The following is a 27,664-nucleotide window of genomic DNA, read 5'->3' as shown; positions in this document are numbered from 1 at the left end:
TTTTCAGTCGATTAAAGACATAAAATAAAGGAAGGAAGCTAAACGAGCTGAAGCTCATCTCAAAAAATGCTTATGAAATGTGTTTCGAGGACTGGAAAATCGTTGGCATAAGTGTATTACATCTGGTGGGGATTACTTTGAAGGCGACAAAATAAATATTAACGAATAATTAAATATTTTAAGGCTACTTTTTTGTCACAATATATATTATATCATAACACAGTACGTCAAAAAAGGTTTATCCGTAAAATAAACATTTTTTTATAAGTAATAATTTATAAAAAAAAATTTTCAAAATTATTATCATGAGCAAAAATTAAAAAAAAAAAATTAAATAAAAATGAGTGCATTTTTGTATTTTACAAAAAAAAAACGCTAAATATAGATTATAAAAATATTCAATAATAGTGGAACTTCTAGATATTAGACTAATATTATTTATATGTACAGCAAAAATTTAACTTCTCATATCGGCACTCATACCATATTCACACACACACATATATATATTCACTTTGCAGCAATTGTAATTATACAAAATTAATTATATAGTAGGCACTTCAGCAATTACTTATCATTTAAATTGTAATGGTATTTATGTAATAATAAATTACGAATGCCATGCATAAAAAAACAACAAATTTATTATACATATCTACGAGTATGCGCATAGATCCGCAGGTCAAAGTACAATAATAATATGCACCAAATATGAAATGTATGAAAATATACATATACGTACATATAATGCTTAATTTTATATTAGATACTTATTGAGGAATTATTAAAACAAAAAAGTCAAAAAGCGGTGAAGATTACTTCTTAGAATTCAAAGGCAATTTGCACAAAGAAGTGGGAACTTCTATAATATAGAATTCGCAAAATTAATTTGGTGTGTTTTTGGTATACTATTAAAGAAGCCTTACTATATTATTAAATATTTAGCTGATTCTCTTCATTTATACTATATATGTATATGTTTGTACATACATATGTATTTATGGAAACATTTAGGGTTAATTATTTTAGAAGTTTCACTTCTAACGTTGGCATATATAACATTTTTAGATCCATATTTTATATTTAAGTTATATACTATTCAATATATACAGTTTTTGGAATACTATTTTCACCATTTTCCGTTTGGAAACATTTTATAATATGACTTAGCTTATTAATTCATTATTATTGTTTTTTTTAATTATAATTATTTTTATTATTTTATTATTATTATTATTTTATTATTATAATTATTTTATTATTATTAATACAATATTACCGCTATTTTTATTTTCAAAAAGCTCCTCAGTGTTGTTATACGAAATAACCGAATTCTTTGTTTTGCCTTCAAGCGTTGTAAAGAAAATAATTGCATATCCTTGGGCGCTCTCCGAAATTTTGTAGTGAAACATACATAAATATCTCCAAATTATAAATTTATATAATATTTAAAATAATAATACAACCAATTAAAACGATTTGGTGTAACGGTGAATAGTTCGTGGTCAAATTACAGCTCGCGTTCGGTTCCAATTTTATGTTTTATTTTTGTTGATACGCCTTTCTACTGAATAAACTATTTAGGTGTATATACAAGTATAAAGTTTTTACTTCTTGCTGCTTGAACATGTCCAAAAAACCCAACAATATTTCTCATTAATGCTTTCAAGCGAATTCGCTCTAAAGGCGCAACGAAGGTCGAAGTTGGACGGAAGGGTTGGTCTAAGTTGGATTTTCCTCGAAATTTACATGTTCCTATCGGTTAATACGCTAAATGAACATAACCAACAAAGCAGGGTAATGGTGTGGGCGAAAATTGTTGGAAGTGACTATTTAATGAGGGACTACAAAATCTATGAACTTGAGAGAGAGACGGTTTAAGAACCGCTTACAGCTGTTCCCACGACAGTCGGGTCTAAATAACCGGAACGGACCGGATTTATATCCAGCCAAGTACTGTCAACTCGATACCATTCCTCGAAATTACTTCAAGAATGCGTTCTGACGCTACAACAATAACAACAACCGCTTGCAACAGGTTGTGAAAACTATTCTTGAAACTGATATTTGCTGTTTTCTCGATTTTTAAGCCTCATATAAACTCAATCTCATTTTTTTTTCTGTTTCCTTGTTTTTCAAGCCTCATACAAACTCAATCTCGAAATTATCTCTTAATATATGAAAATATGGTGTCTTTTGTATTTTAAGTGTGAATTTGAAAGCGAGTTACATTCAAAAATCTTAAACATATGCAACAAAAAAATTCTCGCCTATATGTATTTAGTTAATAAAAGTTTATTTTATAATATAAATGAGCATTTTGGTTAGGCTATTTATGGGCATATGTATATTTGTATTAACAATATAAATGCAAAACAAAAAAAAATTAATATTAGTAAGTAAGTAAAGTCTATAAAAAATTTTTAAATAATAAATTTTTGAGTATATGATTACAATGCAATTTGACGCTTTCGAGTCTATTGCATTGTTTTTTTCAGCTTATTCCATATTCAACGTTGTACTCTGCCATAGTACTACGTGAAGTTAGAATGATATTAATTTTTATATCTTTTGTTTTTTTTTTTAATTGGAAGTTTTTTCGGAGAGATTTTTTTATTAGCAAAACATTATTTGATTTTTGGTAATTTTATTTCCTATTAAATTAGTTTGATTTTGTATTTGTTTTAGTTTACTCTACCATAGTACAACGTTGAATATGGACTAAGCTGGTAAAAACAATTTAAATTAAGCTTATTAACAGAACTGAATTTAAGCTTGCTTAAGGTATTTGAACTACCATATTGCTCAAATATCTTAAACAAAAAAACATGGTAAGGTAGGTAAAGATGGTAAAAAAAACAAAAAAAAAAGTTAAAAAAAAAATAAAAAAAAGCTTTCAGTCATATTTACTTTAAATATAAAAGTAAATTAATATTCCGAATTTAAATAATTTACTGTTTTACTTTTAAATAAAAAATAAAAAAAATATTCAAACCTAGTTTCAGAATTTCAATTTTTTTACTTGCATATTTCTTCTCATATTTTGATCAGTTAAGTGTTTAGAAACTTTCCTATGAAAACACAAATATATTTCAAAGATTATTTTCTATAACAAAAAATTAATTTTTACCAAAAAATTGTTTCACAAATATTTATAAAAATTAATAGAATTAATATTTATTAAAATTAATAGAATTAATATTTATCAAATATAACCTCACATTAAGTAGAAAAACTGTCATAAAAAGAAAGAATTTCTAACATCAAGTTAGAAAAGTGAAATATTCCTACTCTTCGTATAGCTGAAATCATGTATGCATACATATCTACCATACAGAAATTTTGTATGAAAAATATGCGTATTATATAAGAAACAAACAGCTGAGTCTTAAATCTTCACGCACTTCAAGGATTGCTCTCTACGTTTATGCCGCCTGGAGGATTCTGTCGGAGTAGAGGCGAAGTACAATTTTTTACGTTGCAGCTTTTTATGCCTTGATACTTTCTATCGTAGACCAGGAGACTTTCACCAGGTTAAACGGCTCTTCTAGGCGATACGCCAACAGAAGTGAAATTCAAGGTATTTCAGGCTTGGATTACCCGTTTGTGCTGGCACACAGCTTATAGCTTATAGCGACCCACCCAAAAAATAATAAATAAACTAAAACGTATAGTTGAGTTGGCAATCAACTTATGCAAACGCTTTATTAACTTAAATAACAACTGCAGTAGCACGAGTATAAGTGTTAAATTATCAACTTTTTTTCTTTCTTTTCAGTGTTTTTTCTTCAAAATCCGTTATTTCAAGTTCCGTTATTTATTAATTATGCTTTCGTTCTATATATGTATGTGTATGTGCGTGAGTTTTTAGTAATAATAATGTAATTTGAAACAAACATAAAAATGGAATGAAAGAAAATCAAAAAAAAAAAAACAAATATACATATGCACATATGCACATAGGTACCGTACATTGCTTTTGGTAAAAATAAAATTATTATTAAAGCAATACATTAATATTATTTAACATAGTACATAGTTGGATTTACAAAGGTGCATTTCAAGTAATCGTATTCATTTCTATACAGTTGCTGCAATGAGAAGAAGCGCTTCAAACAAACAAACAAATCATATATTCCAAGCATATAATAACCAATAGTTTCTTACAAGTTTGTCATTTCAGGCCACAACAACAACATTTCAATACCACGCCGATTTACATTTACACCACACTGCTTGGCAGTACACTTCTCTTTCGCTTACTTTTACGCTTTCTTTGCAATCAATCAATGTTTAAATAAACGTCTACAAGCATTTGCTTCCTTATCAGTTTTAACTTATGCATGTACATTATTAATTGTACACTTCGTTAAGGTACATTTAAGAATAAAACAAAACAAAAAATAAAATAAAAAAACATAACAAAAATTGTTTTCAGCCAATTTGCGTGGCAATGCAAATGAATGTATTTCTCGTTATTGTATGTTTGAATGTTGTAGAACTAAATTTACGTGTTTACAAATATAACGGTGTATTAAAAACGGTTACAAGTATGTGGTTAAGTGTGTAAGTGTTTAAATTTTTAGATGTGTGTGGCAAACGAAAAAAAAAGATTTAAATAAAAAAAAAATTATTAAAAATAAAATAAAAAAATTTAAATTAAAAAGAAAAACAAAAAAATTAAATTAAAAAAAATAAAAAAAAATTTAATTAAAAAAAAAAATAAATAAAAAGAACAAGTTAAGAAATAAAAAAAAAATAATTAAAAAAAAAAACTAAAAAAAAAATAATTAAAAAAATAAATAAAAAAAATTAAAATAAAAAAAATAAAAAAAAATTTAATTAAAAAAAATAAAAAAAAATTTAATTAAAAAAAATAAAAAAAATTTAATTAAAAAAAATAAAAAAAATTTAATTATGAAAAAAATAAAAAAAAATTTAAATTAAAAAAAATAAAAAAAAATTTAAATAAAAAGAACAAATTAAGAAAAAAAACAATAATAATTTAAAAAATCAAAAAAAAGTAAAAACAAAAATAAAATAAAAGTAAAAATAAATTAAGTTTAATTTTTGCTCAATTATATGTATACCACATATTTGTATATGTATGTGTGTGTGTATGCATGTTACGGTTGCAAGCACATAAATTTTCATTTAGTTAAATTTGTTTCAATGCTTGTCGTCCAATTACATTTCATATGTTATGCGCTTGTGTATACAACAGTTATATACCTGTTTGTATGCATATAATTAGCTGGTAAATACATATATTTTATGTACATTGCATATATATGTACGTGTATATGTATATACTATACTTATATAAATTAGTCAACTTATTGCATAATATACGAGTACAATAATTGATAAGTTACAACTACAAAATAATTTATGTTCATATTTTGAACAAATTTAATTTCAGTTTTGTGTTTTTTTTATTTATACAAATATATATATATGTATGCATTTAGTCTATATATTGTTTGTTTGCTGCTTAAATAACTGCAACTTCCGTTTAAACTTACAGTAGAGACATCATCGTCAACATCTTCATCAACAGCAAAACCACATTTGTGATTTGGCACAATACACACATACACACTAACACGCACTGTGACGGCATTTCAATCAAAGCTATATACATGTATATGTGTATTTTATATATAACTATGGATGAATGCAACAGCTTTTATACACGTCTTCTGCTTATACATATATGTATGTAAGTATGTGCATATGCATATGTATGTAGGATAATTGCTGCTACGTACTAACAACAGTTTTACAATTCATTATATTGCTACATGTTTTCGCAGTGTTTTCATGTTCTATGTATGCACAACAAAAAATTTTAAATCATTTTAATCTTTAAATAACGGTTAACTAAATTTCGATGCCTCGCTTGAGTATGGTACATATATTTTATTATGTATTAAACTGCACTTAATTTTATTCACTTGTTTACATACATATGCACATGACTATACAATACAGTTAAAGTTATATAATATATAAATGATATGACTAACTCATGCTTTGTTCTGAATTCGTAATGAGTAAGAAAATGAAAATGTACTTAAACTTTGCCCTCGCGTTAGGAAGTACTTGGCGTGAGTACAGTAATTTACATATATATAAATACAGTATAAGTAAGCAAAATTGTCAGCTACAGTTTAAACTCGTATCTCATAAGAATATTTGTCTGCTATGTCTCAGCGTCAAAGTGTACAACTAAGAATTATGTTGCGAAAAGCTCCTTCAAAGTACCATTAAGAATATATAATAACCTACACCCAACTTCCAACAAATCCAATATTTAAGAATAATGGTGTATAATAAATATTAAAATTCAATGACTTAACGCTAATATTGGTTTTAACAACTTAAATTTACAAACGTAATGCAAAAAAAAAACCAAATAAAATAAACAATAAGCGAAATTCGTTAATCGTTTCAATAGTTTAAGTAAAAATGTAACCAAGATGAGAACGCAAATGTAATATAATAGTGAGAGAATTCAATTTTTTAGCAATATTTATAAATAATACTAATGTCTAACGTTTAAATATTAGATAGAATCAATGCATATTCAAATACAACCTAACACAGACATAGTCTTTGCTATGAAATCAATAAGAAGTATTAACATTTTATAAGCAAAATCAAAAGAAATTAGGCAATGAAATTAAAAAATAAAAATTAGCGCAACAATTTTAATAGAAATATAATAGAAATAAAGAAAATTCATTAAAAACGTTTTCTTAATTAAATAAATTTGTGTATGTGATTTACATGGACATAAAGATAATTTGTGTAAGCTGCCAATTGAAGCTATGAGACTTTTAATAAAAAATATTTAAGGCGTTTTTAAAGAAAAAAATGCTCAGTGGCGTTGTTATAAAGTATTTTAAGTAAATAAACACAATGTTACGCAATTCCTTTAACATTGAAGATAAATTGAATGGTTTTGTTAGAAAAAATTTCTTTTCTTAAGAATTCAGCTGAAATCTTGGAAAATAAGATTATATTTACTTGAAAAATGTGGCCAACATCAAAAATGTAGGCAACAAAAACCTTTTCTAAGAGCTAAAAGTCAAGCTTATGTGCAAGAGAAATGGCCACGAAACATTTTTGTATTTACAAAAAACTAAAAATTCAAAAGTTGTCATAAAATATGGTGCTGAAATCGTCACTAAAGTTTGTCATTAATTTTTCTTAACACTTAATTGTTTGCATTTTGCACACGCACACTTTCGCATAATATATTATGGCACATACGATTATGTAATTTATACGTTTTGTTAGTGGTTTCATTAATTTGTTAGTGACTTCGCCTAAATTTTTGTTGTTCAATCAGTTTACCTAAAGGACTACAACATTGGTTATTTAATCGTGTTTACGCTTCAACTTGTTAAGTATGTACATTGGAATTTGTAAGGCATAAAATAAGTTAAAACTAATTTAAAAATATGATAACAATATAATACGTGAAATAACGTATAATAAACGACAACGGTAACCTTGCGATATAAACTGCTTCCATACCCACAGCTAAGGACTGTCACTTAGCGCAATTACGAAAACTGTATAAGAATGTTTGTTGTTGCTACTAAACTAAAACAACATTTTAAGGATAGTACTGCACTTGAATTTGTTTTTTTTTTTCCAAATTCAGCGCTATCTCACATATCACTCTCACTGTCATTAACTAAGCAAAGTAAAACATTTAAACAAATGCTGGCCTTTTTTTATTGCTATTGAAGTAAAATGTTGCTGGAGTTGATGCCAAAAAATGAATTAACTTAAGGACAATTATATTGTTCAACAGTGAAAACTATTTCGTTAATATCCAATTTTGCAAATAATCTCTTTTTAACGTTAAATCAGTTATGTCATGTATGTATGTTAGTTTCTTTAATGCATATAAAGTCAACTTTCTTATCAGTTGTTCGGAAGTGCCATTTTGTTTGCGTTTCTAAGACAACATAATAATAACTTTCCTTCAACTAAAAAAACACACATTTTGCTATGGCCTTTGAAACAACAACATACCTCTTTATACCTGTATATAATTCATTTTCATTTACTTTGCTTTCAAATGTAACAAAATAATATAATAGAAAAAATAACTAAACCATAACTCCAATCGATTCACTCCAGATTTTACATATATAATAACTATATACCATATCGTTAAATTGTCGTGTTTTAATATTCACTGTAATATGCCTAACTACAAATTTAATATACTATTTAATATCGTTTGTGTTTTTCGCGGTCTCTAGCAAAACCTTTATAAAATTCTACACAGTCATTTGGGTGTATGTATGTGTATGTGTGTTTGCATCCAATATAAGTTCTAGGTAAATATTTAGTGTTCAATATGTACATATATCATATTTGCACACATACATATATACATTACTTGTAACTGTAATGCATAGATGAACATAAATATCTATATATATAATCATTATTATTATATTGACAAATTAAATTAACTTCCCTATGTACAAAAATAACGCACATCGTTTCGTGTTTGCCACGCGTTTGCATTTGCGTTTGACATTTTGACATTTCGTTTATCAATTGCTTAATAACTAAGGTTAAGTTTTGTTATATATATATATTATTATATTTATAATAATAATTTCTGACTGATCCTTTTTTATACATATCCTCCGAATTGTATGCGATTCGTCTTTATGTAACTAAAACAGCTGAAAAGAAGTATACAAAATATTTATTACAATATGAAAATGTAAACGAAATATTATAAATAATTCTGACATATAACTAACTCTAAAACATTTGTTTACTTGTGTTCAGGGCTGCGAATTTTTTAATTAAAAGATTTTGGATTTTGGAAATTTTGAAAATTATTTCTTATTAAATTCTACATTCTATTCTATTGTGCCAAATATTCAAGTTGATCCGAATTATAGTTTAGTTTCGGAGATACAGCTTTCAGAACTTGAGACTAGCTACGCTAAGTGCGCCGTCTTTAAACGCTCTTTGCTCGAAGCTGTGTTTTTGAAATCGGTTGGCAAGATTTCTCGAGAACTACTTAAATTTTATGTAGGTCTTTTACACAGGTCTTTGAGATACATTTCTTAAAGACTTGGACGGAGTTTTTTCCGATTACAACTATTTGAAAAAAAAAAAATGTCGCGAAATTTTGTTTTTTTTTTTGTAAAAATGTCTGCCAAAAATCCAATTTTCAATTTTTTTTTCCTTCTTTAGATCATCCTGTAAGGAGTTATCCTGTCAACGCGGACGTATGTTTTCCGAGGGATCACCGGAAATGGCGCCACCCATGGTGCCGAGTTTAATATATTTTTTCCCAAAAAAATTTAAAAAATTTTTTGTTAATAAAACAACTTGTTTCTAACAATAAAAAATACTAATAAAATATTGTGGCGAGTTTTGCATAACCTTTATGCAATAAAAGTTGAAAAGTAAGCTTTTTGTTTTCGTAACAATTTCTTAGGAGATTGCACTATTGCATTGGAAAATAATCTGTGCCGAATATCGTGAAGATATCTCTTGAAATGAAAAACTTATCCATAAAAACGCTTGATTCCTATTATTCTGTTTGTATGGCAACTGCAATGGTTTGATATCGTCTGTCCCGACAAATGAGCAGCTCTTTCGGAAGAAAAGGGCGTATGCTAAATTTCACAGATCGATATCTCAAAAGCTATGGAACTAGTTCGCGGATATACAGACAGAGAGAGGCCCAAATCGATATATACGTACATACATATATGCTATATCTTAGTCCCCTTTGGGTATTATAAACTTCGTGGTATTCTTTTTTATTATGCACTATTAGCAAGCCATTGTGTTCTATTAAAATTTTAAATAATTAACAATTTGATGCTTGCATAAAATTAAGAATTTTAAAAAGTCTGACATTTTTTGTATATTCTAAATAAATAAATACAATAACAAGGCATTTCATTTTTGACAACTGCAGATGGTCACTACTCTGCCCGTTATGCTTGAACGCTACTCTTTTGTCAAAATCAAATGTCAAAACAAGAACACTGTTATATATTTCACTATATCAGTAATGTGTTATTCTATCTTAACTTGATTATTATAAAATATTTGATATTAATATAAATATATTTGTTGACTTACCATATTTCTGTATATTGTTGTTCCACAACGTTAGTTCTATTCTTATTGCAATTATTTTTGTGAATAATTAATATCATACAAAACAATTGTTGTACAGTATTATTAAATTAGTAGACTTGTTGCAGCAGCAAATCTGGCGGAGCGTAGCCTATGCAATTAGTTGCTTTGCTGTTCGTGTTTATTGTATTTATTTATAGCTGCGCAAACTATTCGCAACTGTAATTGTTTGTTGTTGTTTAATATTAGCAGCTCAATTGCATGTTTGGCATTCAAGTGTGTCCACTTAAAGTGATAGTAGCATGAATTGCGCTAGTTTGTGTAATGCAGGCCAAACAGTATTTTAATGGAACACAATAATTTCGAAACGTTGCAAATATGTTCACGATTCAAATTTAAATAGTTTCACACACAAAATTTTGCAAAAAAAAACACCACTTCTCACAAATTTATGTCAACTTTTGTTGTTGTTAAAGAAAGTCAAAGAATTTTGGTTAGTGTTTGTCTGCGTATGTATAAATTGCTTTAGCGCCTCCTAATTCAACGATCGGATACTTTGCGTACGCGTTAAATTTCTGCTGCTACATACGTAGACAATACTGAAAATTCTCTGTGTGGCTTTCTATTCTACATTGGCTGCATATATGTGTTGTTAATTTCGGCACTATGCAAGTGAGTGTGCGTGTGTGTGTGTAAGCAATTGTGTACTTTATGTATGTGTGTGAAATGCTGTTCCTAAGCCAAATATTTCAGTTCCTTTGGTGAACATCACAACTAAGGATTAATTACGTCCCGACTTGCGTCCGCTACTGCTGCTTTCGGCAGTGTCGTGTCGTTCGCGCACATTCTTCTCTTTGCTATCGTTGGTGCGATTGCGTGCACTCGTCGCTAGCGTGGATTGGGTGGCCGTATTATTGCTAAGAGCGCCGCTACTACTGAAGCCACTGCTTCCGCTATTATTGCTGCCGGTGCTTTGGCGATTCTCGCGTAAAGCATCTGAAAAAATTTAAAAATTATTGTTTTATCTTGTTTGTTCTTCAACAAAAAAATATTATCGCATTTCTGACGCACCTTTATCTTTGGAAATTTCCGCACGTAATGTCACTACATTACTTGCGCTGTTAATCACAGCACCTGTGTTGTTGCCACCACCGCCACTGCCGCTATTGTTGCCTGCGGCAGTGGTGCCGGTGGCTGCACTCGTCAACGCTTGGCCAACAGTCGTTATGCCACGTTGCTTGTCAAAGCCTATCGGTTTGTCGCTTTGTGTCTCCACATACTGCAATGCAGCAGCTGCTGCTGCTGATGAAGGTACTGTCGCGACTGTTGCGGTCGCCGTCGCCGCCCCAATAACAGCACTGACTACACCACCCGCTCCACTAATGCTATTAGCAGTCTCATATTTATTAATATTCATTGTTGAAGCTGACAGTTCGCTTTTATTGGGCACAGCCACAGGTGATGCATTGCCTGAGGCCGAGTTCTCAGAACTCTTGTTACCACCATCGGCGACGGCGCGCTCCTTGTGATGTTGAGCTACTTGCGCGTAGCTTAAGCGTGAACTGTTATTATTTGTCGCACTTGTGGCATTCGCTATAGGTATGCCTGTTTGTGCTGCCGCAATGTTTTCAATTGAAGCAGTGTTCGTAGATGTGGAAGCATTTTTATGCTTCGTAGCATCTTTTGGCGTTGCCTTTTTGGCTAGTAAATCTGCAACTGCAGGCGGTTTCTTGTGATTGCTTAGGCTGCAATCGGCAAAATTTGTGGTCATGGTAGCAACACTGCATGTAACGGCTTGTTGGCCATTATTGCTGGCACTGCTGTTGCTAGTGATGCCACCGCCCACGCCACTGCCGCTGAGCGCACCGGCTGTAGATGGTGTTGGTGAAAGCACTGCATTAGCGCTTTTGATGGCACCGCCCGAAATGGAGTTTGGGCCGCTGCAGCCACTGCCGCGATGATTGTGTTGCTGATGCAGCTCGTTGCTGCCATTGTTATCGTTGGCAGCATGTGACTGCTGCTGCTGTTTACATCCTGCTTCTTGTGTCGCCGCGGAAGCAGGCAAATCCTCAGTCTTGTTTATGGGTTTTTCACCAGTGACTGTAAATGAAAATTGTGTTGATTAATTGAAGGAAGCTATAGAAAATACGAGTATATGTACATTTACGGTTATTCCGTTTAAGGTGGTCAACTACAAATAAAAAGAGTTTTAAACATTTCACTCGGTAGATGTGCATAGCGTACGTTTAAGTCGTTTTAAAGTATGATAAGTGAATGTATATATAACTAGTTTACTACTTTTCACGCTCTAGGCGATTGTTAAATGAATTACAATGTGAAAATTCCCCTCTCTTTCTCTATCACCATTAGTATATCTCACCAGTATTACTGTCGAATGATGCATTGCCGCCAGTCAAACTATAGGCATTGGTTTGTTTGGATTGTGTTGGACACTTTATCACAGTGTTGTTGGATGAGGAGGCGGTGGTTGTGTAGTTTGTATTAGCATTTGAGTTTTGCTTATTCAATGTCGAGGACTTATTGTTTGGCTTTGTTGTTGTAGCTGCTGATGGCATATTTGGTTCATCAGCTGGAAAAGCACCTTCTGTAGCGTTGATGGACGTTGTTGTGGTGGGACTGATGGTGGTACAAGCACCGGCATTACGTTGTTGATAGTTTTGTTGTTGTTTGTTACTGTGGGCGGAATCTTTGCGAGATTTAATCTTCCCATTACCACCGCTGTTCGCGCCTGAGCGCACAACATCTGCCAAACGGTTCTCATTGGACCAGCCACTGCTGTTGGCGACGCCGCTGGCGCTGCTGTGGTTTTGGTGGCTACTACCAACGCTGCCAGTGCTACCGCTACCACCACCACTGACATTCGCTGCTACACCAGTTACCGCCGACGAGGAACTATTAGATTGCTGTACTGCAATAGAAGGGCTTAAACACTGATTGTGTTGCTGTAGTTGGGGTTGCTGCTGCAGGTAGCTTGTTTTTTGCGTTGGCACATCTACGCTGCCACTTATGCTTCCATCATTTCCGCCACCACCGTAAGACTGCTGAGGCTGCTGCTGCTGTTGTTGTTGTTGTTGCTGTTGCTGAAGAGGCTGTTGATGTTGATGATGATGTGGTGTCGTGTTCGAAGATTGCTTAGTACTTGACACCGCAACATTATTACTGTTGCTACCACTACTATTTGAGGAAGCCGCACCAGTAGACGCTAAGGAAGAGGAAGCTGTGGACGACGAAGTCGCTGTTTAAGTTCAAAAAATTAAAGTGGGTTAGAATGCAAATTTTGTGAAACAAAATATCACTACACACTACAAAAAAAATGGTTGAAACGTGTCTAATTGTGTCTAATTGCAAGGGACGACTCTTCTTTTTGAAGAAACGATCAACCGTAATGTACATGCTTGGGCGCGTTCGAGATCGCAATCACAACGCAGTGTTGCAAAATGTCAAAGTACCACGTTCTGCGTGAGTGTCTGGCAACATTGCAACAGCATCACTTTCAGCTGTCACTTTACACAGATAATCGGCATTTTAGCAGAGTACAAACAAATAAGTGTCAAATATGCAACAAAGGCGCTGTGCAGCTATAATTAATACCTAACTCAAACGCACCCTTTTTGATAATACGTATGTTATATACTTGTTATAAAAAAAAGCGACAAACCTGGCAGTGGCGGAAAAGCTGCTGCTTCTAAATCGAATTGTGGTGGTTGTGGCGGCGGCACATGTTGCTGTTGCTGCTGCTGACCGTGATGTCCATGACCGCCACTGCGATCATTGCTGCGATCGCTTATGCCATGAGCACCATTCGTGCCACCTCCACTTAGGCCGTTACCACCGCTACCACCACCACCACCACCACCTACTTCGTGGCGATGATGGTGGTAATGATGCGTTGAGCCCGTATGATGCGACGATGAATGGTGATGGTGGTGCTGCTGTGATGGACCGCCGCCACTATGGTGATGATGATGTGACGCCCCCGAATGTTGCGAGTGATGACCCATTCCACCACCGCTATTATAATGTGGATTATAATTATTGCCTTTGTAGCCACCTCGATGTTCTTCGCGATGTGAATTGTAACTTGAGCCGCCGCCGCCATGATGGACACCTTCACCGCGCTGGCCATGATGCACACTGGCACCGCCGCCACTGCTTTGTGACGACATTGGAGTATTATTACCCACATTTGAGGATAATTGCAGCGTATTGCCGGAGTTGGACGATTGTTGTGTTTGTAATTGTTGTTGTTGTTGCTGCTGTTGCTGCGATTGATGATGTGATGATACGCTACCACCAATGTAGGCTTGCTGCTGCGAAGTAGAGGATTGAATGAATATTTTTGCTTTTTGCGTATTCGCATTGTTTGTTGTGCTTGTTATTATTGATGATGTTGTTGTTGTAGCAAAATTATTACTATGATTATTGTTAGTAGCATTAGCATTAGTAGAAGTAGAAGTTTTAGTAGTAGTATTAGTAGTAGTAGTATTGGTGGTGGTAGTAGAAGTGGCAGAACTATTATTGCTAAATTTATTATTATTATATTGGTTGTGGTGGAAGCTGTTATGGAAGCTATTGGACATTATCTGGGTTTGATTTGATTGGCTATGCTGCTGACTTTGGTGCTGGTTTTGGACATAATGTTTGTGCTGGTTTTGGGTATGGCTTTGACTTAGTTCGGTTTTCGTATACGAATTGCGATTCGGACTCGGATTCGGGCTCTGATTCAAATTCATGTTTCGATTCTGATTGGGACTTGCAATTACGTTTAAATTTAAATTCATATTATGATTAGAGTTCACCGCGTTGTAGTTATCGATGGCAGTGATGACTGTAGTGGTTGTGGTGGTGGTAATGGTGGGGTTGCTAGTAAATGACTGCAAACCACCGCCATGCTGCCCTCCGCCTTCTACGCCACCAACTCCTTCCCCTACTCCGCCTCCACCTCCTCCTCCTCCATTATCAATTCCGCTAGTATTTTCAATGCATCCAATGTTGCTGCCATTGCCTACATCGAATTCTACACCCATTTCGCTTCCACTAACTCCAACTCCACCACCTACCCCAACAACATTGTGCACGAAAGTGCTATAAGGCGTATAAAATGTTGTTATACTGACCCCACCGCTAACTCCGGCGCCACCACCCAGTCGAGTGCTTGGCGTATATGTCATAACGCTGCCATCGTCATCACGTCTCCGACGACGATGTCGCGGCTGCGTCCAATGCATTGGCGGCTCCTTCCCCACCACACCGACACCAACAGACGACGACGTCGCCAGCGACGATGTTGAACTAGACAGATTACTTCTGCTGTGCTGTTGCTGTTGGTGAGGATGCGATGATTGCTGCTGCTGATGCTGCTGTTGTTGCTGTACCAACTCACCACTAGCACCCATACCTAAAACACCGCCATCGTCTTGCAGATCAGCAACATGTTGGCCGTGCAAATGTGGTTGCTGTTGCTGATGATGGTGATGCTGTTGCTGCACCGATACGGTTGGCGTAGCATGCGCAAAGGAAGTATGTTGTAGATTTGTAGATGTGGCGGCCGCTACAGCTGCAGTCGCGGAAGGCAATTGGTAGTGATTTTGAGTGCTATTATGTGAACCGGCAGTTACAGCATTCGTCTGCTGTTGCTGCTGGGACGACGCATGATGATGGGAAGGGCCAGCGCTCGATTGTGTTTGAGTTGCATAGTGTATGTGACTCGACATACTCCCTCCACCATAGGGCTTATCCATAGCTTTATTCATTCCACCTTTTGAAACAAATACCAATCATTTAAATATCAAAAGGTAGGCTGACAGATTTTGCCACAAAGCACAACTTACCTGCACTATTTTTTATGTTGTTGTAATGCCTTGAAGCATTTTGTGGTTGTTGTTGAGATTGCGGCACTTGCTGCTGCTGTTGCACTTGACTTGAAGTCGTCTGCTGTTGTTGCATTTGATGCTGAGGCTGTTGATTTTGTTGCTGCGTTTGTTGTTGCTGTTGGTGCGGGTCCATTATTGTTGGTACAACGCTTACTAAACTACCAACGACATTACCAAGCGTAGCGATCATACCCGGTAAGGGTTGAGATTGTTGTTGTTGCTGTTGTGCAGTGTTGCTACGCAACTTGTTGCGGCCACCACCACCAGCACTGCTGGTGTTATTGCGATGGTTATTATAGCGACCGCCGCCGCTTTGCCCTTTCGATGACGCCGGCAATGGCGTAGCAGATTGTTGTGGAGCAGAAGTTGTGTACGCTGTGGGCACAGCAGCTTGTGGTGTCAACCCATTAGTGGCAAACACATTTCCTAGCTCATAAAAATTTTGACCGTGTGCTGTGGTAGCGGCTGCTGCTACAGCAGCAGCCGCCGGTGGCCACGGTGTGGTTGCAACAATACCAGGATAGAATTGTTGCTGTTGGAAAGATTGCTGAAAATGCAAATATAAATGTGTTGAAAGCGTTTATAAAACTATTATAGAGAATCAAATGACTTACAAATATTACAGGAGCATTATAAGGTACCGATGCCTGTGTCATTGCGGCACCATTCGTAGCATAGACAAATCGTTGCGGAGCTGTATTGTATGCAACGGCAGTCGCTGCCGCATTAGGATCATATACCGCTGCTGGCGGCGAAGTTATTCGGAACCCATTCTTCAATGGCGCAACCGGTGCGATTGGCAGCCGATTTATGAAGGGTTTCGCTTTCATCCTAGCCATTATGGGCTTTCCCTAAAAAATTATTATATTGAAAATTTATAACAGTGTTATTTTTTAGATATGAAAATTTAAAATCAGTGCAAAGCATTTACATTTAATAGAAAGGATTAAACTACTGTGACTCTTACTCACCTTGAACATCTTTACATCCTCCCTCAAATATTTAAAGGCCTTTTGGGCGTCTTCATCTGATTCAAATGTTATATACCATGAATTATTTCCAGCAAATTCACATGATATGACACGTGGACAATTTTCATTATTAAAAATATTCTACAAAGAAAATAATTAGTTTCGTTTTCCAAATGGCTAATTTTTAAGTCATTAAATAGTCACGGATTTCTTACCTTTACTTCTTCTACAGGTGTCTTTTCAGAAATTTCTCGTAAGATGATAATGCAACGTTTGTGGTTAGGACGCACACGCAAACCGTCTTCGTCTACTTGCACATTTGGAGACTCTCTAAGCACTTCCGTGATCAGCTTGATATCCTTGGTAAGCTTCTTAACAAGATTAAAGTTGGCCACAGTTATGATAGGCACGTACTGATCGCTATCCATTTGTGTTAGCAAATAGGTGTCATTGGCTAAATTCTCTCTGTATTAAAAAAAATTATAAAAATTGGGCTTGTTAGTGTACAGAATAGAAAAGTAATTTAAACACTCGATGATTTATATAATTTTTAATTTACCTGGAAAAATAGTATTCTAACTGCGTTGATAACATTTGTTTTAGCTGATCTAACGGTATGCCGGAGTTGTCTACTGAATTCGTATTATTAAGATGCTGGTGTGACTGATGTTGATGCGGACCATTACTTATACCAAGAGAATGTTGTTGTGTTTGATGAGAGCCTACAGAAGGAGTTCCCGCCATCGAAACATCGACCGCTATTAAATTCGTTCCTGCCGCTACACCGGACAACTCATCCTGTTGCGCGTAGCAGACGGTAGAGCCGTCCTGTGCAATTGTGCCATTCATGACGGCGGCTGCGTACTCTGAGCTATCAATTGTTGTTACGGCTGGTCCGCCAGTAGCAACCTGTGCCACTGTTTGTGGTTGGTGAGCGTATTGTAAATGTGCGGTTTGATGCGTGGCAGTTGGCACCGTTTGTAGAGAGGCACCAGCACTAGGGGGTTGCTGTGTGTGCGGACCGGCTACGGCGGCAGCAGCAGCAGCAGCGGCGACAGCTGCACTATGTGAATGTGTGTGTGCGTGTGGATGAGTATGCGATATTAATTGTGTATGCTGATGTTGGTGTTGGTGTTGGCTGGGTGGGGGTGCAGCAGCCACTTGCAGAGCTTGTGGATGTGGTGGTTGGGGTCCTGTGGTAGCTATCAAAGGAATATGTGTTGCGGCTGGTGCTGCCAATTGCGTTGTCGGCCCGTAAAGATTAGTTGTGGCTAGCATCGCTGTTTCAACGGGTACATGAGCGTAAATTGTGTTTGCAACAGGTGGTTGTAACTTGACTGCATCTCCATTCATATATACATAACCGCCAGCTATAGGATATTAAAAATAATTAAATATAATATAAAAAAACAGCTTAAGTGGTATTGAATAGTTTTGTTGCAAAACTTAAGGAATTTTACAAATTAAACAAGAGTTATACTGTATATTCAAACATGTGTACGTATACTAGAAAACATTTAATATCTATTAATTACAAATTTAAAGGTCAAGCAAATATAATCTGTGTATGTATGAATTTCGAAACCAAAGCAAAAACGATTTTTATTTAAATGTTTTTTTTTTATTTGATGTTAGTAAATATTTGTATTCATGTTCCTCATATATTCTCTAATATAATTTGTATATTTTAAGTAAAAAACAATAAAACATTATCTCGGCTTTCTCCTTCCTAATACCTAATTTCCATACTTCAAATAATATGTCATATTTTCAAAATGGTATAGAAATGCTGGTTAATACGTGTGCAGATTGAGAAACAAAACAAAACAAAAGAGAAAGGAATCACAACCTTTGGAAAAATCATTAATGCAGTTGAGGCTAAAAAAGCGAACAGCTGCTGAGCTTTTCTACATAAATATCATAAGTAGAAAAATACAAACCCCATAGATATTCCATATTGTGCGATATTTGGAAACTTCAGAACGTTCACTTTTATTAAATATCTATACCGTCGCTGCCACTTGACTGACCGTCTTAACGCACGCACTTACGCACAATATGTACGTTCAAGTGCGCGCTGTATTTGTTGAAAATTTTAATAGATACACTTAAGAAGATTATTTGTTTTTATTCAACTTCGAACCTCTTCGTTGTAATGTTTTTACTTTAATTGCTGATATTAAATTATATACTATTCATTGTCAAAACAGAAGTTGACAACTGACGGCCACCGCCTTCGTCGTGCTGTCGACGTCCAAGTTTTCTGTTCCCCTAGTTTTATGTTATTTCAACCTTTTCCGCTTGATCGGTAGAAATTTGTCGTCAACGTCGCGGTGCCAACGTTGGTGTCGAAAAACTGCTACCGCAATCGCTAGCAACGTTGCTGCCTCGTTTGAATGACTTAATTCTAGTTCTCTTTTATTCAATTTCCTTATCTTTCTTTGTCGCTTATCCCTTGAAATTATCGCTTGTCCAACTTTTATCCTCTTTCTGTACGTGGTATTTTTCGTAGTCTCTAATTTTCCTCGTATGTAGTGTTTCTGTTTCTAATTTTCTTTCTATTCATTTTACTTTACTGAATTACAAATTTTTCTCTCAAAACGCACTTTATTCAAATGCATCAATAGCAAAAAGATGAAAGCTGCAAAATATTTAGCACTAAGCGAATATTTTCATTTTCCTTTTCATACAAAATTTCTTTTTTCTTCTCTACATAGCCTTGCTGCGATGTAGCTACCACTTTTTTCACTTCATCAAATCAGATTTCAATCAAATGCCTACACGTTTTTCGAAGGAATTTAATTACAATTTCAAGAATTGTCTACATATATTCACTTCGTGAATAATTCTACACAAATTTCACTTGGTATATTTTATTTATTTCTGCCACAAATTAGCGAATAAAATTTTTGACATATCATTAAATAAGTCAGTCGCCGTTTAACTTTCGCCCCGTTTCAATATTCACACTATTCCTCAAGCACAGAACGGCCAGCCAGCAAAATGTTTCTGACACATATTGAATTGAAACGATTCAGTGTTGCTAACGTTACAATTTCAAAAACATGTGCATAAATGAACAGTGTTGCATGATAATAAAGTCACCGCCACACAAAAATTGTTTCTCAATCCAAAGCAACAAAACAGATGTGAGCGGGATTCCCCGTACTACTACAAGGATTTACATATATAATTAAAAATTTATTTTTTTATTGTAAACATTTTAGTTGATATATTAAGATACATGCATATATAAAACAAAAATGAAATATAAGGTATACATCGTTTTTTCCCCGTTTTTTTAAACAGTTTATTTAATGACATATTTACAAAAACCGAATCTGCAAATATGTATAGGAAGAACATTAAATTTTAGTATTAATAAGGACGTGTCATAAAGCAAATAAATATTTTTACATACATATGTATGTATAGTTACATACATATATAGTAGAAATGCTGCGAATAGGACGTACGCTTAAAGGCTCATGGACCGTTTACATGTACAGATACCATTTTACAGCTAAGCAAAGAAAAAAAGTGCGGAAAGAGGCTTAAGAATTTTATCTTAGCAAAAGTATAAATCAAAATCTTTGCAGAAACTTATAATGGGTATAACCAGACAAAATACAACTATTTTTTTTACAAATGTGAGGCAATGCTCATATCTTTGCGTGCCCTACGAGACCCTAATTATTCAAAACCTGCTCTCTATGGTCCGTCGGAACAGCGCATTTCCTGAGCTTCCCATTAGAGGATCTTTAACACAATAAATTTGCCCCCTACCACCCAAACCTCTACAAAAATAACTGCGCTTTGAGAAATTCTAAGCTTCATACAATTGCATTCAAAAATGGCGAACGTAAATATGTATGAAATGTACATACATACCTACACATATACATATGTATTTCACGTTTCCATTGATAAACATGATGTTTTTTCATCAACGAGATTTTTTCTGTTATCACATATTGGAGTATAACGCCTTGAATGGCTTTCAATTTAGCAATTAGTAACATAAATTGTCAAAAAGTAATTCATTTACTATTTCCCAATTCCTAAATCGATTTTGATTGAGGATACACTTTATACAAATGTTTACTGTTTACATTATAATTTTTACAATTGCAATTAAAACAATATTTAGTATATAAAAATAATAATAAAATTAAAAAGATCAAAAATTAATTTCAATTACCGATTTTACCTTTGAAAATACATACTATATGTACATACATATTTACGTGCAACTTATTTAAAGTTTCGAGTGGTAATAGTGCATATTACTTTAATTAAATAAAAATTGCAATCTAATTATCTATTGTAAGTAAAGCAAAAATGATAAATGTACTTAATAGCAATTATAGGACAAGGATTGGATGTGACATAACCATTATGGGGAAATGCACACTTACCACCAATATCCATTCCACATACAACGTTTTCTGCAACGAATGAGTAAATGATGATGTCTTTTGTGAAAAGACTAGCTTTTCACAAACTATACGGCTAAGATGCAGCAACACCTGAACAAAACGTATTACTATCTTCGTTGGGCAGTTAGTGATACTTATATAGTTTTCTTTTGCGACATTGCTATTTTTATAACTTATTATAAAGAGAAAGATTAAAAATAGTACCAATTCTTAAAATTATTAAACGTAGACAAATGTTAGTACACTCAGAAAAGTTTAGATGTGACCATACAATATCGAGTATAAGGAGCATAGTTTTTTATATAATATATCTTTATGATTCATTATCCTACGGAATTCTTTAAATTGTTACAACACCACAGGTAATTGCAGAATATAACAATGATACTTAATTGTTACGCATACAAAATGGTATTTTTATCAATGAAAATTCTGTTATAATTTATTGGTAAATAATATATTTACGAACATTTCTACTAATTTTTATTAAATTTCAGAGAATTAATCTTTACTTACTTTTTGTCACGGTAGAATAAATTTAAATTTAATCCGGGACTTTGATGATAACAGTAGTTTTTTGTAGATATTAAGCACTGAATGATCGCTGATGCATTTAGTTTTTTTTTTCAAAAATTTGTCCACTTGCTAAGGTATTTGTACATCGATACCTTCATTTATTAAACATTTTTTTTTGGATAAAACAGAAATCACTTTGATATTTTTAACACACACTTTTTTACAGAAAAGTTATATCGTTAAAGAGTTTCTAGTTGAAAATATGTTGAAACCACTTGTTCTGTATTGTTGTTTTTTATAGACACGTAATTCAAGCCATCAAGAGACACGTAAAATACACACAAATATTCATTTTAAGATGCAACTATGTCAACAATGTTCTTTAGATTTACATACAAGTTATATTTTTGTCCAAATTCTGATCTTTACTACTTCAATGTCAAAATTACAATGATAAATTATTTTATTTTAGCGCAATGGTAAGTTATTTTTGCTAAAACAAAAGCCGCTACGTTCTGTTTCCGTTTACACGCTTTTGCAAATTCATCTGACTTTTCATTTACCTGAATTCTTTACGCCTTTGTTCGCTTCTTCGAAGCACACTTGCGATCAACAGTTTCAAATATTCCGTTTCGTTTTCACTGTGCCAGTGTAACGATATGAATGTATGAAAGGCTACACGATAGTGTCAAAATGTGCAACTGTCAAACCGGTAGTATTATTAAATATTGGCGCAAGCGAGACTGCAATATACAAAATTAATACGATGCACTACCCGTCATTAGCTACAGCGGTACAACAAAAATTCATACCTTGTTTCCCACTTTCATCAATGACTTACCTACGATTTACCTAAAACCGCCTTCTTTACATTCATTTTCCCCCTTTTTCTTTATTTTCTTCCGTACACTGAGACGTTTTCAAGTCTGGATAATTCCTTTTTTAGTATTCAATATCTCACAAATTTGTTAAATACCTTGCATAATGATTGCACACATTTGAGATTTAATATTTCCGTAATTATATCCACAATCTTCGTTTTAGAATCGAATATTTCGAAAAAATTGCACCCACAATCGCGACACAAGGGAGCGCAAACCTGATGTATATCAAAGAGAAAACAGAACTGAAGAATAGTAAAAAGAAGGGAATAAAAAAGCAGAGATGTTACCTTTTACAGTTTGTTTCTTAAATTGTGAACGCGTTATAAAAATACCTAAATTTAACTCAGATAAATTAATAAAAGTGTTATACTTTTACTAGTCGCCCAATAAAATTTTTACAGTATTACTGCGTTTTTTTTGGATATTTCAAATATTTATTTATTCATATTTTCTTCCTTCTTCTTATGCTTAACAAAATATATATATATTTGCTATTTTCTAAACAGGTTTAAAATGCATAGTTTTGAAAATCAATTAATTTTATTTTTCAATTTCGGGTTGATAGATATTCTATTCTTTTTCATATTAATTATTAATTACATTTTATTTGAAGTAAGTATCATTCGCAAAGTTAAGAAACCACTCGAATCTCCCTTTTCAAGAGTGCCTCGTCGAAACACGGTAATTCTAGAAAGCCATCTTAAATCTAGATTTTTTCCCAATTTACTACTGTTGACGTATTTGCGTAAAAATTGTAGATTTTTGCATAGCTAAAACCCTTGGCTAAGTTACCCAAATATCAGCGTACTCACATTCAGTTTGCAAAACAAAAACAATGCAAGTATACTTGAGATCATGTTACTCAATTATAATATGTATATAAAGATATCTCTAGATGAACAAAACTATATGTGACCTGGTCTACGAAAAGGGAGCTAAAGTGCGAAAACTAGTTTTCTGGGAAACAGCTGTTAAAAATAATATCTTCCATCCGAATCAACTAAAAAGTGAAAATTGATTTTTTGACACCTAAGCCCCCTTTCCGTAGACCAGGTCACATATAAACTTATAGTTTTATTCTGTTAAGAAACTATAAAAATTAAAAGTCATCGTGAAAAAATCAAAAATTAATCTCGACTTCTTCTTTAAGTATTACAAATTAGTAGTGTTAAGTTTTTTCGCTTGAAATAATTATTGAGGGTTATAGTCGATACAAACTAAAAATATATGCTTATATTTTTTGTATTCACACATACATATGTAAGTACATGTTTTCCAATATTTACAACTACTCAATGTACTAGTACTCAAGTACTCTAGTATAGCATGAGTTAATGTAATCTTGTCTAATCATATTTTCGGTAATTATGAAGAATTTAAGGAACTTAAAATAAGAAGAAAGAAGTACTATACATATATATTATCGGTGCATTGTAATACATAAAAGAAGTGGCACATCTCTGCTGCAATTTTGCCAAAGTTCAGTAACATCACCGCTCCGTTCTTTGCTATTGTTCAACTAAAATTATTAATGAATGTTCAGGAGGTGGTGCCTCTTAATACTCAAAGGGATGAAGGTCACATATACAAATTCATTTGAACAATGCAATTCATACATGTATTGATGGGTGCGTGACCGGCTGCTGCAGAAAATAGTTTTGCAATCACTGTTGGGCTCTCCCACATGCAAATGTACCATAAAGATACATACATATACATACATATATTGTTCGCGAATATTGTATGGTATTAGCGTGAAAGATTTAACAAGGTGTTTTGCAGGTAAAGGTTAAATGTAACACATAAAATGAAGCCAGGACAATGCCGGAAAGGTATTACTGGAAATATATGCATCTTCATACTTATATACCTAAATATTATGTGTTATATACCATATACATACATACTTATGTAAGTATGTAAAGAATAATACGGAAATATTTGCTTTTGCTCATTTATAAATTGTAAATTTTAATTCTTAAACGGGACATCTAGCAAGCAATATAAGCTATTTCGATAATTGTGTTGCTGCCATTTGGCACTGCATATTGCTCATGAGTGGAAATAGTTCTTTCAATATTTTTCTGATAAGTATTGCTGGCAACAAACTGTCCTTTTCGTGGTTTCACAACTCCTTTTTAATTTAAAATTTCTTAACAATTCTATACCTCGATCTTATCTGCTACATAAAAATGTAACCGAAAATTGTATACTCTTTCAACTTGCAATAATCAAAGCCGGGGAATACCTTCTCAGATCTTCCTCTTTCTCTGCTTTCGTTTCGAAAAAACTTTCACCGATTCGGTGAAAGGATTACAAACAAATTTGGTGTTAAATTAACTTATACTATAGGTCATAGACTCACTTGGCTTTGTTACTAAGTTTTTGAAAATTATATTGAAATCATCCTGAAATCCCAACAACGAGAATAAAAAAAAAAATCTAAAGTTTCATACAAAAATTTTGAATTAAAAAATTCGCTGCCATGGTCTAGACCAACTCCATTTGTATTCAACGCTAAACCATTAATCGGGATTTTCGACTAAACTTGTTAATCTTCTGCCCTTCATTGGCATAGACACCGTGCGGTTATAGCTTAGTTTACAACAGTGCGCCAGTCGTTTTTCCTTTTAATTGTTTGGCGCCTTCTCAGATCTTCCTCTTTCTCTGCTTTCCCCGGCGGGTACTGCGTCGAATACTCTTAGAACTGGAGTGTTTTCATCTATTCGGATGACATGACACAAAGATACACTGATACAAATATTGGCCTATATACTTGTACATACATACATATGCGGTATAAAGCACCAGGCTGTACAAAAGTCTTTGTATTGGGCATATGGGGGCTCAGGGAAGTATGGAACCAATTCAGCACTTTTTCAAAAGTTAATATTGTCAAGAAAGGATTCACTCTGAATTTCAATTGTTCAGAAATCTTCAATTGTATATCTCACATATTGACCGATAAATCAACTCTAGATACTGGGGTACCCAGTGGCTTGAACAGTTTTGGTTGGTTATGGCCAATTTCTGTTTATAAGGTGGCATACTTTAAAGGAATTATTAGTGCAAAGTTTTATAGCCCTATATCAATTGCTTACTGATTTGTGCACTGAGAAGTGAAAGAATCCAATGAAATTTAAAATTGTGCTTTATGGGATGTAGGCGTGGCTGTAGGAATGCGGAAAGAATGTCACGTATTTCATACATTTCCGCACTGTCACACACTGTGGTAGAAGTTCGTATACGAATTGTATTCCGCAAACCTGGTTTTTGTAGCTTAAGTGGTTTAGGAGATACATATGTACATTAAACTTGTTAGAAGGCGGAGCCACTCCCACTTTTTCAAAAAATCTTGCCTACAACTGCCCCTTATTTCTGCTATCCTCTGTACCAAATTAGAATTTTATATCTTAATTGAGTGTATGGTTATGGCACTTTATATATTTTCAGTTATTGGCGATTTGTGGGCGAGACGTAGTCCGATTATTAAGTAACCTGCATACCAAGTTTCATCGAGATATCTCAATTTATACTCAAGTTACAGCTTGCATGGACTGACAGACAGACAGTCAACCGGATTTTAACTTCTTTCATCATCCAGATCATTTATGTATACATAACCCTATATCTCTCTCGCTTAGTTTTAGGTGATACGTACAACCGTTAGGTGAACAAGAATATAATACTCTGTAGCTACTGTAGCAAGAGTATAAAAAAAATGCCTTCTAGAGATTAGGTTAGACGGTTGATCCCTCAGTATGGCGGAGAGATCACACAAGATCTTATTTTTTATGAAATTGGGACGAACACTGTTTATAGTTTATAGTCGTATTTTGGTTGTATATTTCAAAATTTTTGCAAAATGTCAAATAATAAAAATAAATTAACAATGAAGAAAAGTGATCTTCTCGACAAATGGCAGCTAGAATTGCGTAAAAAGGGATCAAGTCGTCCAGAAAGTTAACCGAAAGAACAGACAACTTACTGCGATAAGTTTGACCGCTTTAAAAGTTGAAATTGGGTGGGTAAGTTCGGAGATATGCGATAACCCTTAAAGGTGGGCGATGTGGCGCCCATCGTCAAATTTTTACACCGACTCCCATAAAGACCAGTTGTGCCATTTTGGGTATAAAAAAATGAATGTCTCTGACGCATTTAGTTATTGATTTGAAGCACTTTTAGTAGTTTTTAACAAAATTGGAGGTGTGGGCGGTATCACTCATAAGGCTCTCAGAAATATAAAGGAGCTTTGGCAGACGGCAAAACCAGCTTGTAACTCAATTTCCCGACAAAGATTATCAAATTTTTGAAATCAATGCCAAGGCGCAGTGCTGCAGTACTACCCAATGAAACAATGATTTATCAAAACACGAAATTCATATTTTTTAATTTTAAATAAAATTACAGAAGCAGCATCACTTTAAGAACAAGCCTTTCTGAACAATCTGATGAAATGTCATGAAAATTATTTAAGATTAGTACTTTAAGATAATGCGATCTTTCGGTCGGGAAAAAACTTTGCAAACTATGTTGTATATTTACATATATACGATATATGTACATAAGTTCGAGTATATGATTCAAAATACTTAACGGCGTAGGATAAAAAGCGTTTGATTATATTAATTACCTTTAATTCCTAAACGACAACGTTATGTAAAGGAATCGTAAAATATATAGTTATTAAGATTTTGAAATGTTTACACACTTGTTTCCATAAGTGCCCACTCATATACATATGTATACCAATATGCAAACATATAAAAAATATTATATATACATATCATGATTCTCGCACAAATTTCCGCTGCAAT

At 33.6% G+C, this 27,664-nt stretch overlaps 1 protein-coding gene across 8 annotated transcripts; it reads right to left on the bottom strand.

The window, feature by feature from the left end:
- Window positions 1–6,892: 6,892 nt before the first annotated feature.
- LOC105227150 (la-related protein Larp4B) lies at window positions 6,893–23,134 on the bottom strand. Of its 8 annotated transcripts, none has more exons than XM_049457133.1 (15): window positions 22,776–23,134; window positions 21,964–22,706; window positions 21,427–21,619; window positions 17,568–18,378; window positions 17,224–17,473; window positions 17,009–17,149; window positions 16,652–16,888; window positions 15,996–16,584; window positions 15,282–15,922; window positions 13,823–14,474; window positions 12,524–13,399; window positions 12,305–12,334; window positions 11,215–12,243; window positions 10,147–11,139; window positions 6,893–8,720 (listed from the first exon to the last, which is right to left on the bottom strand). In XM_049457133.1, the coding sequence occupies exons 3-14, from the start codon at window positions 21,437–21,439 to the stop codon at window positions 10,925–10,927; spliced, it is 5,484 nt and encodes a 1,827-aa protein (XP_049313090.1). In that variant the 5' UTR covers window positions 21,440–21,619; window positions 21,964–22,706; window positions 22,776–23,134; the 3' UTR covers window positions 6,893–8,720; window positions 10,147–10,924. The 8 variants fall into 8 exon arrangements, with proteins under 8 accessions (XP_049313090.1, XP_049313087.1, XP_049313089.1 ...); XM_049457130.1 differs by having other exon boundaries at window positions 22,805–23,134; XM_049457132.1 differs by having other exon boundaries at window positions 21,964–23,134.
- Between the last annotated feature and the right edge of the window lie 4,530 nt (window positions 23,135–27,664).

The sequence above is a fragment of the Bactrocera dorsalis genome, chromosome 5 (genome assembly GCF_023373825.1).
Source record: "Bactrocera dorsalis isolate Fly_Bdor chromosome 5, ASM2337382v1, whole genome shotgun sequence".
NCBI classification, from domain to species: domain Eukaryota; kingdom Metazoa; phylum Arthropoda; class Insecta; order Diptera; family Tephritidae; genus Bactrocera; species Bactrocera dorsalis.
The sequence above is the reverse complement of the archived record's forward strand: the minus strand, read 5'-3'. Positions and strand labels throughout refer to the sequence as shown.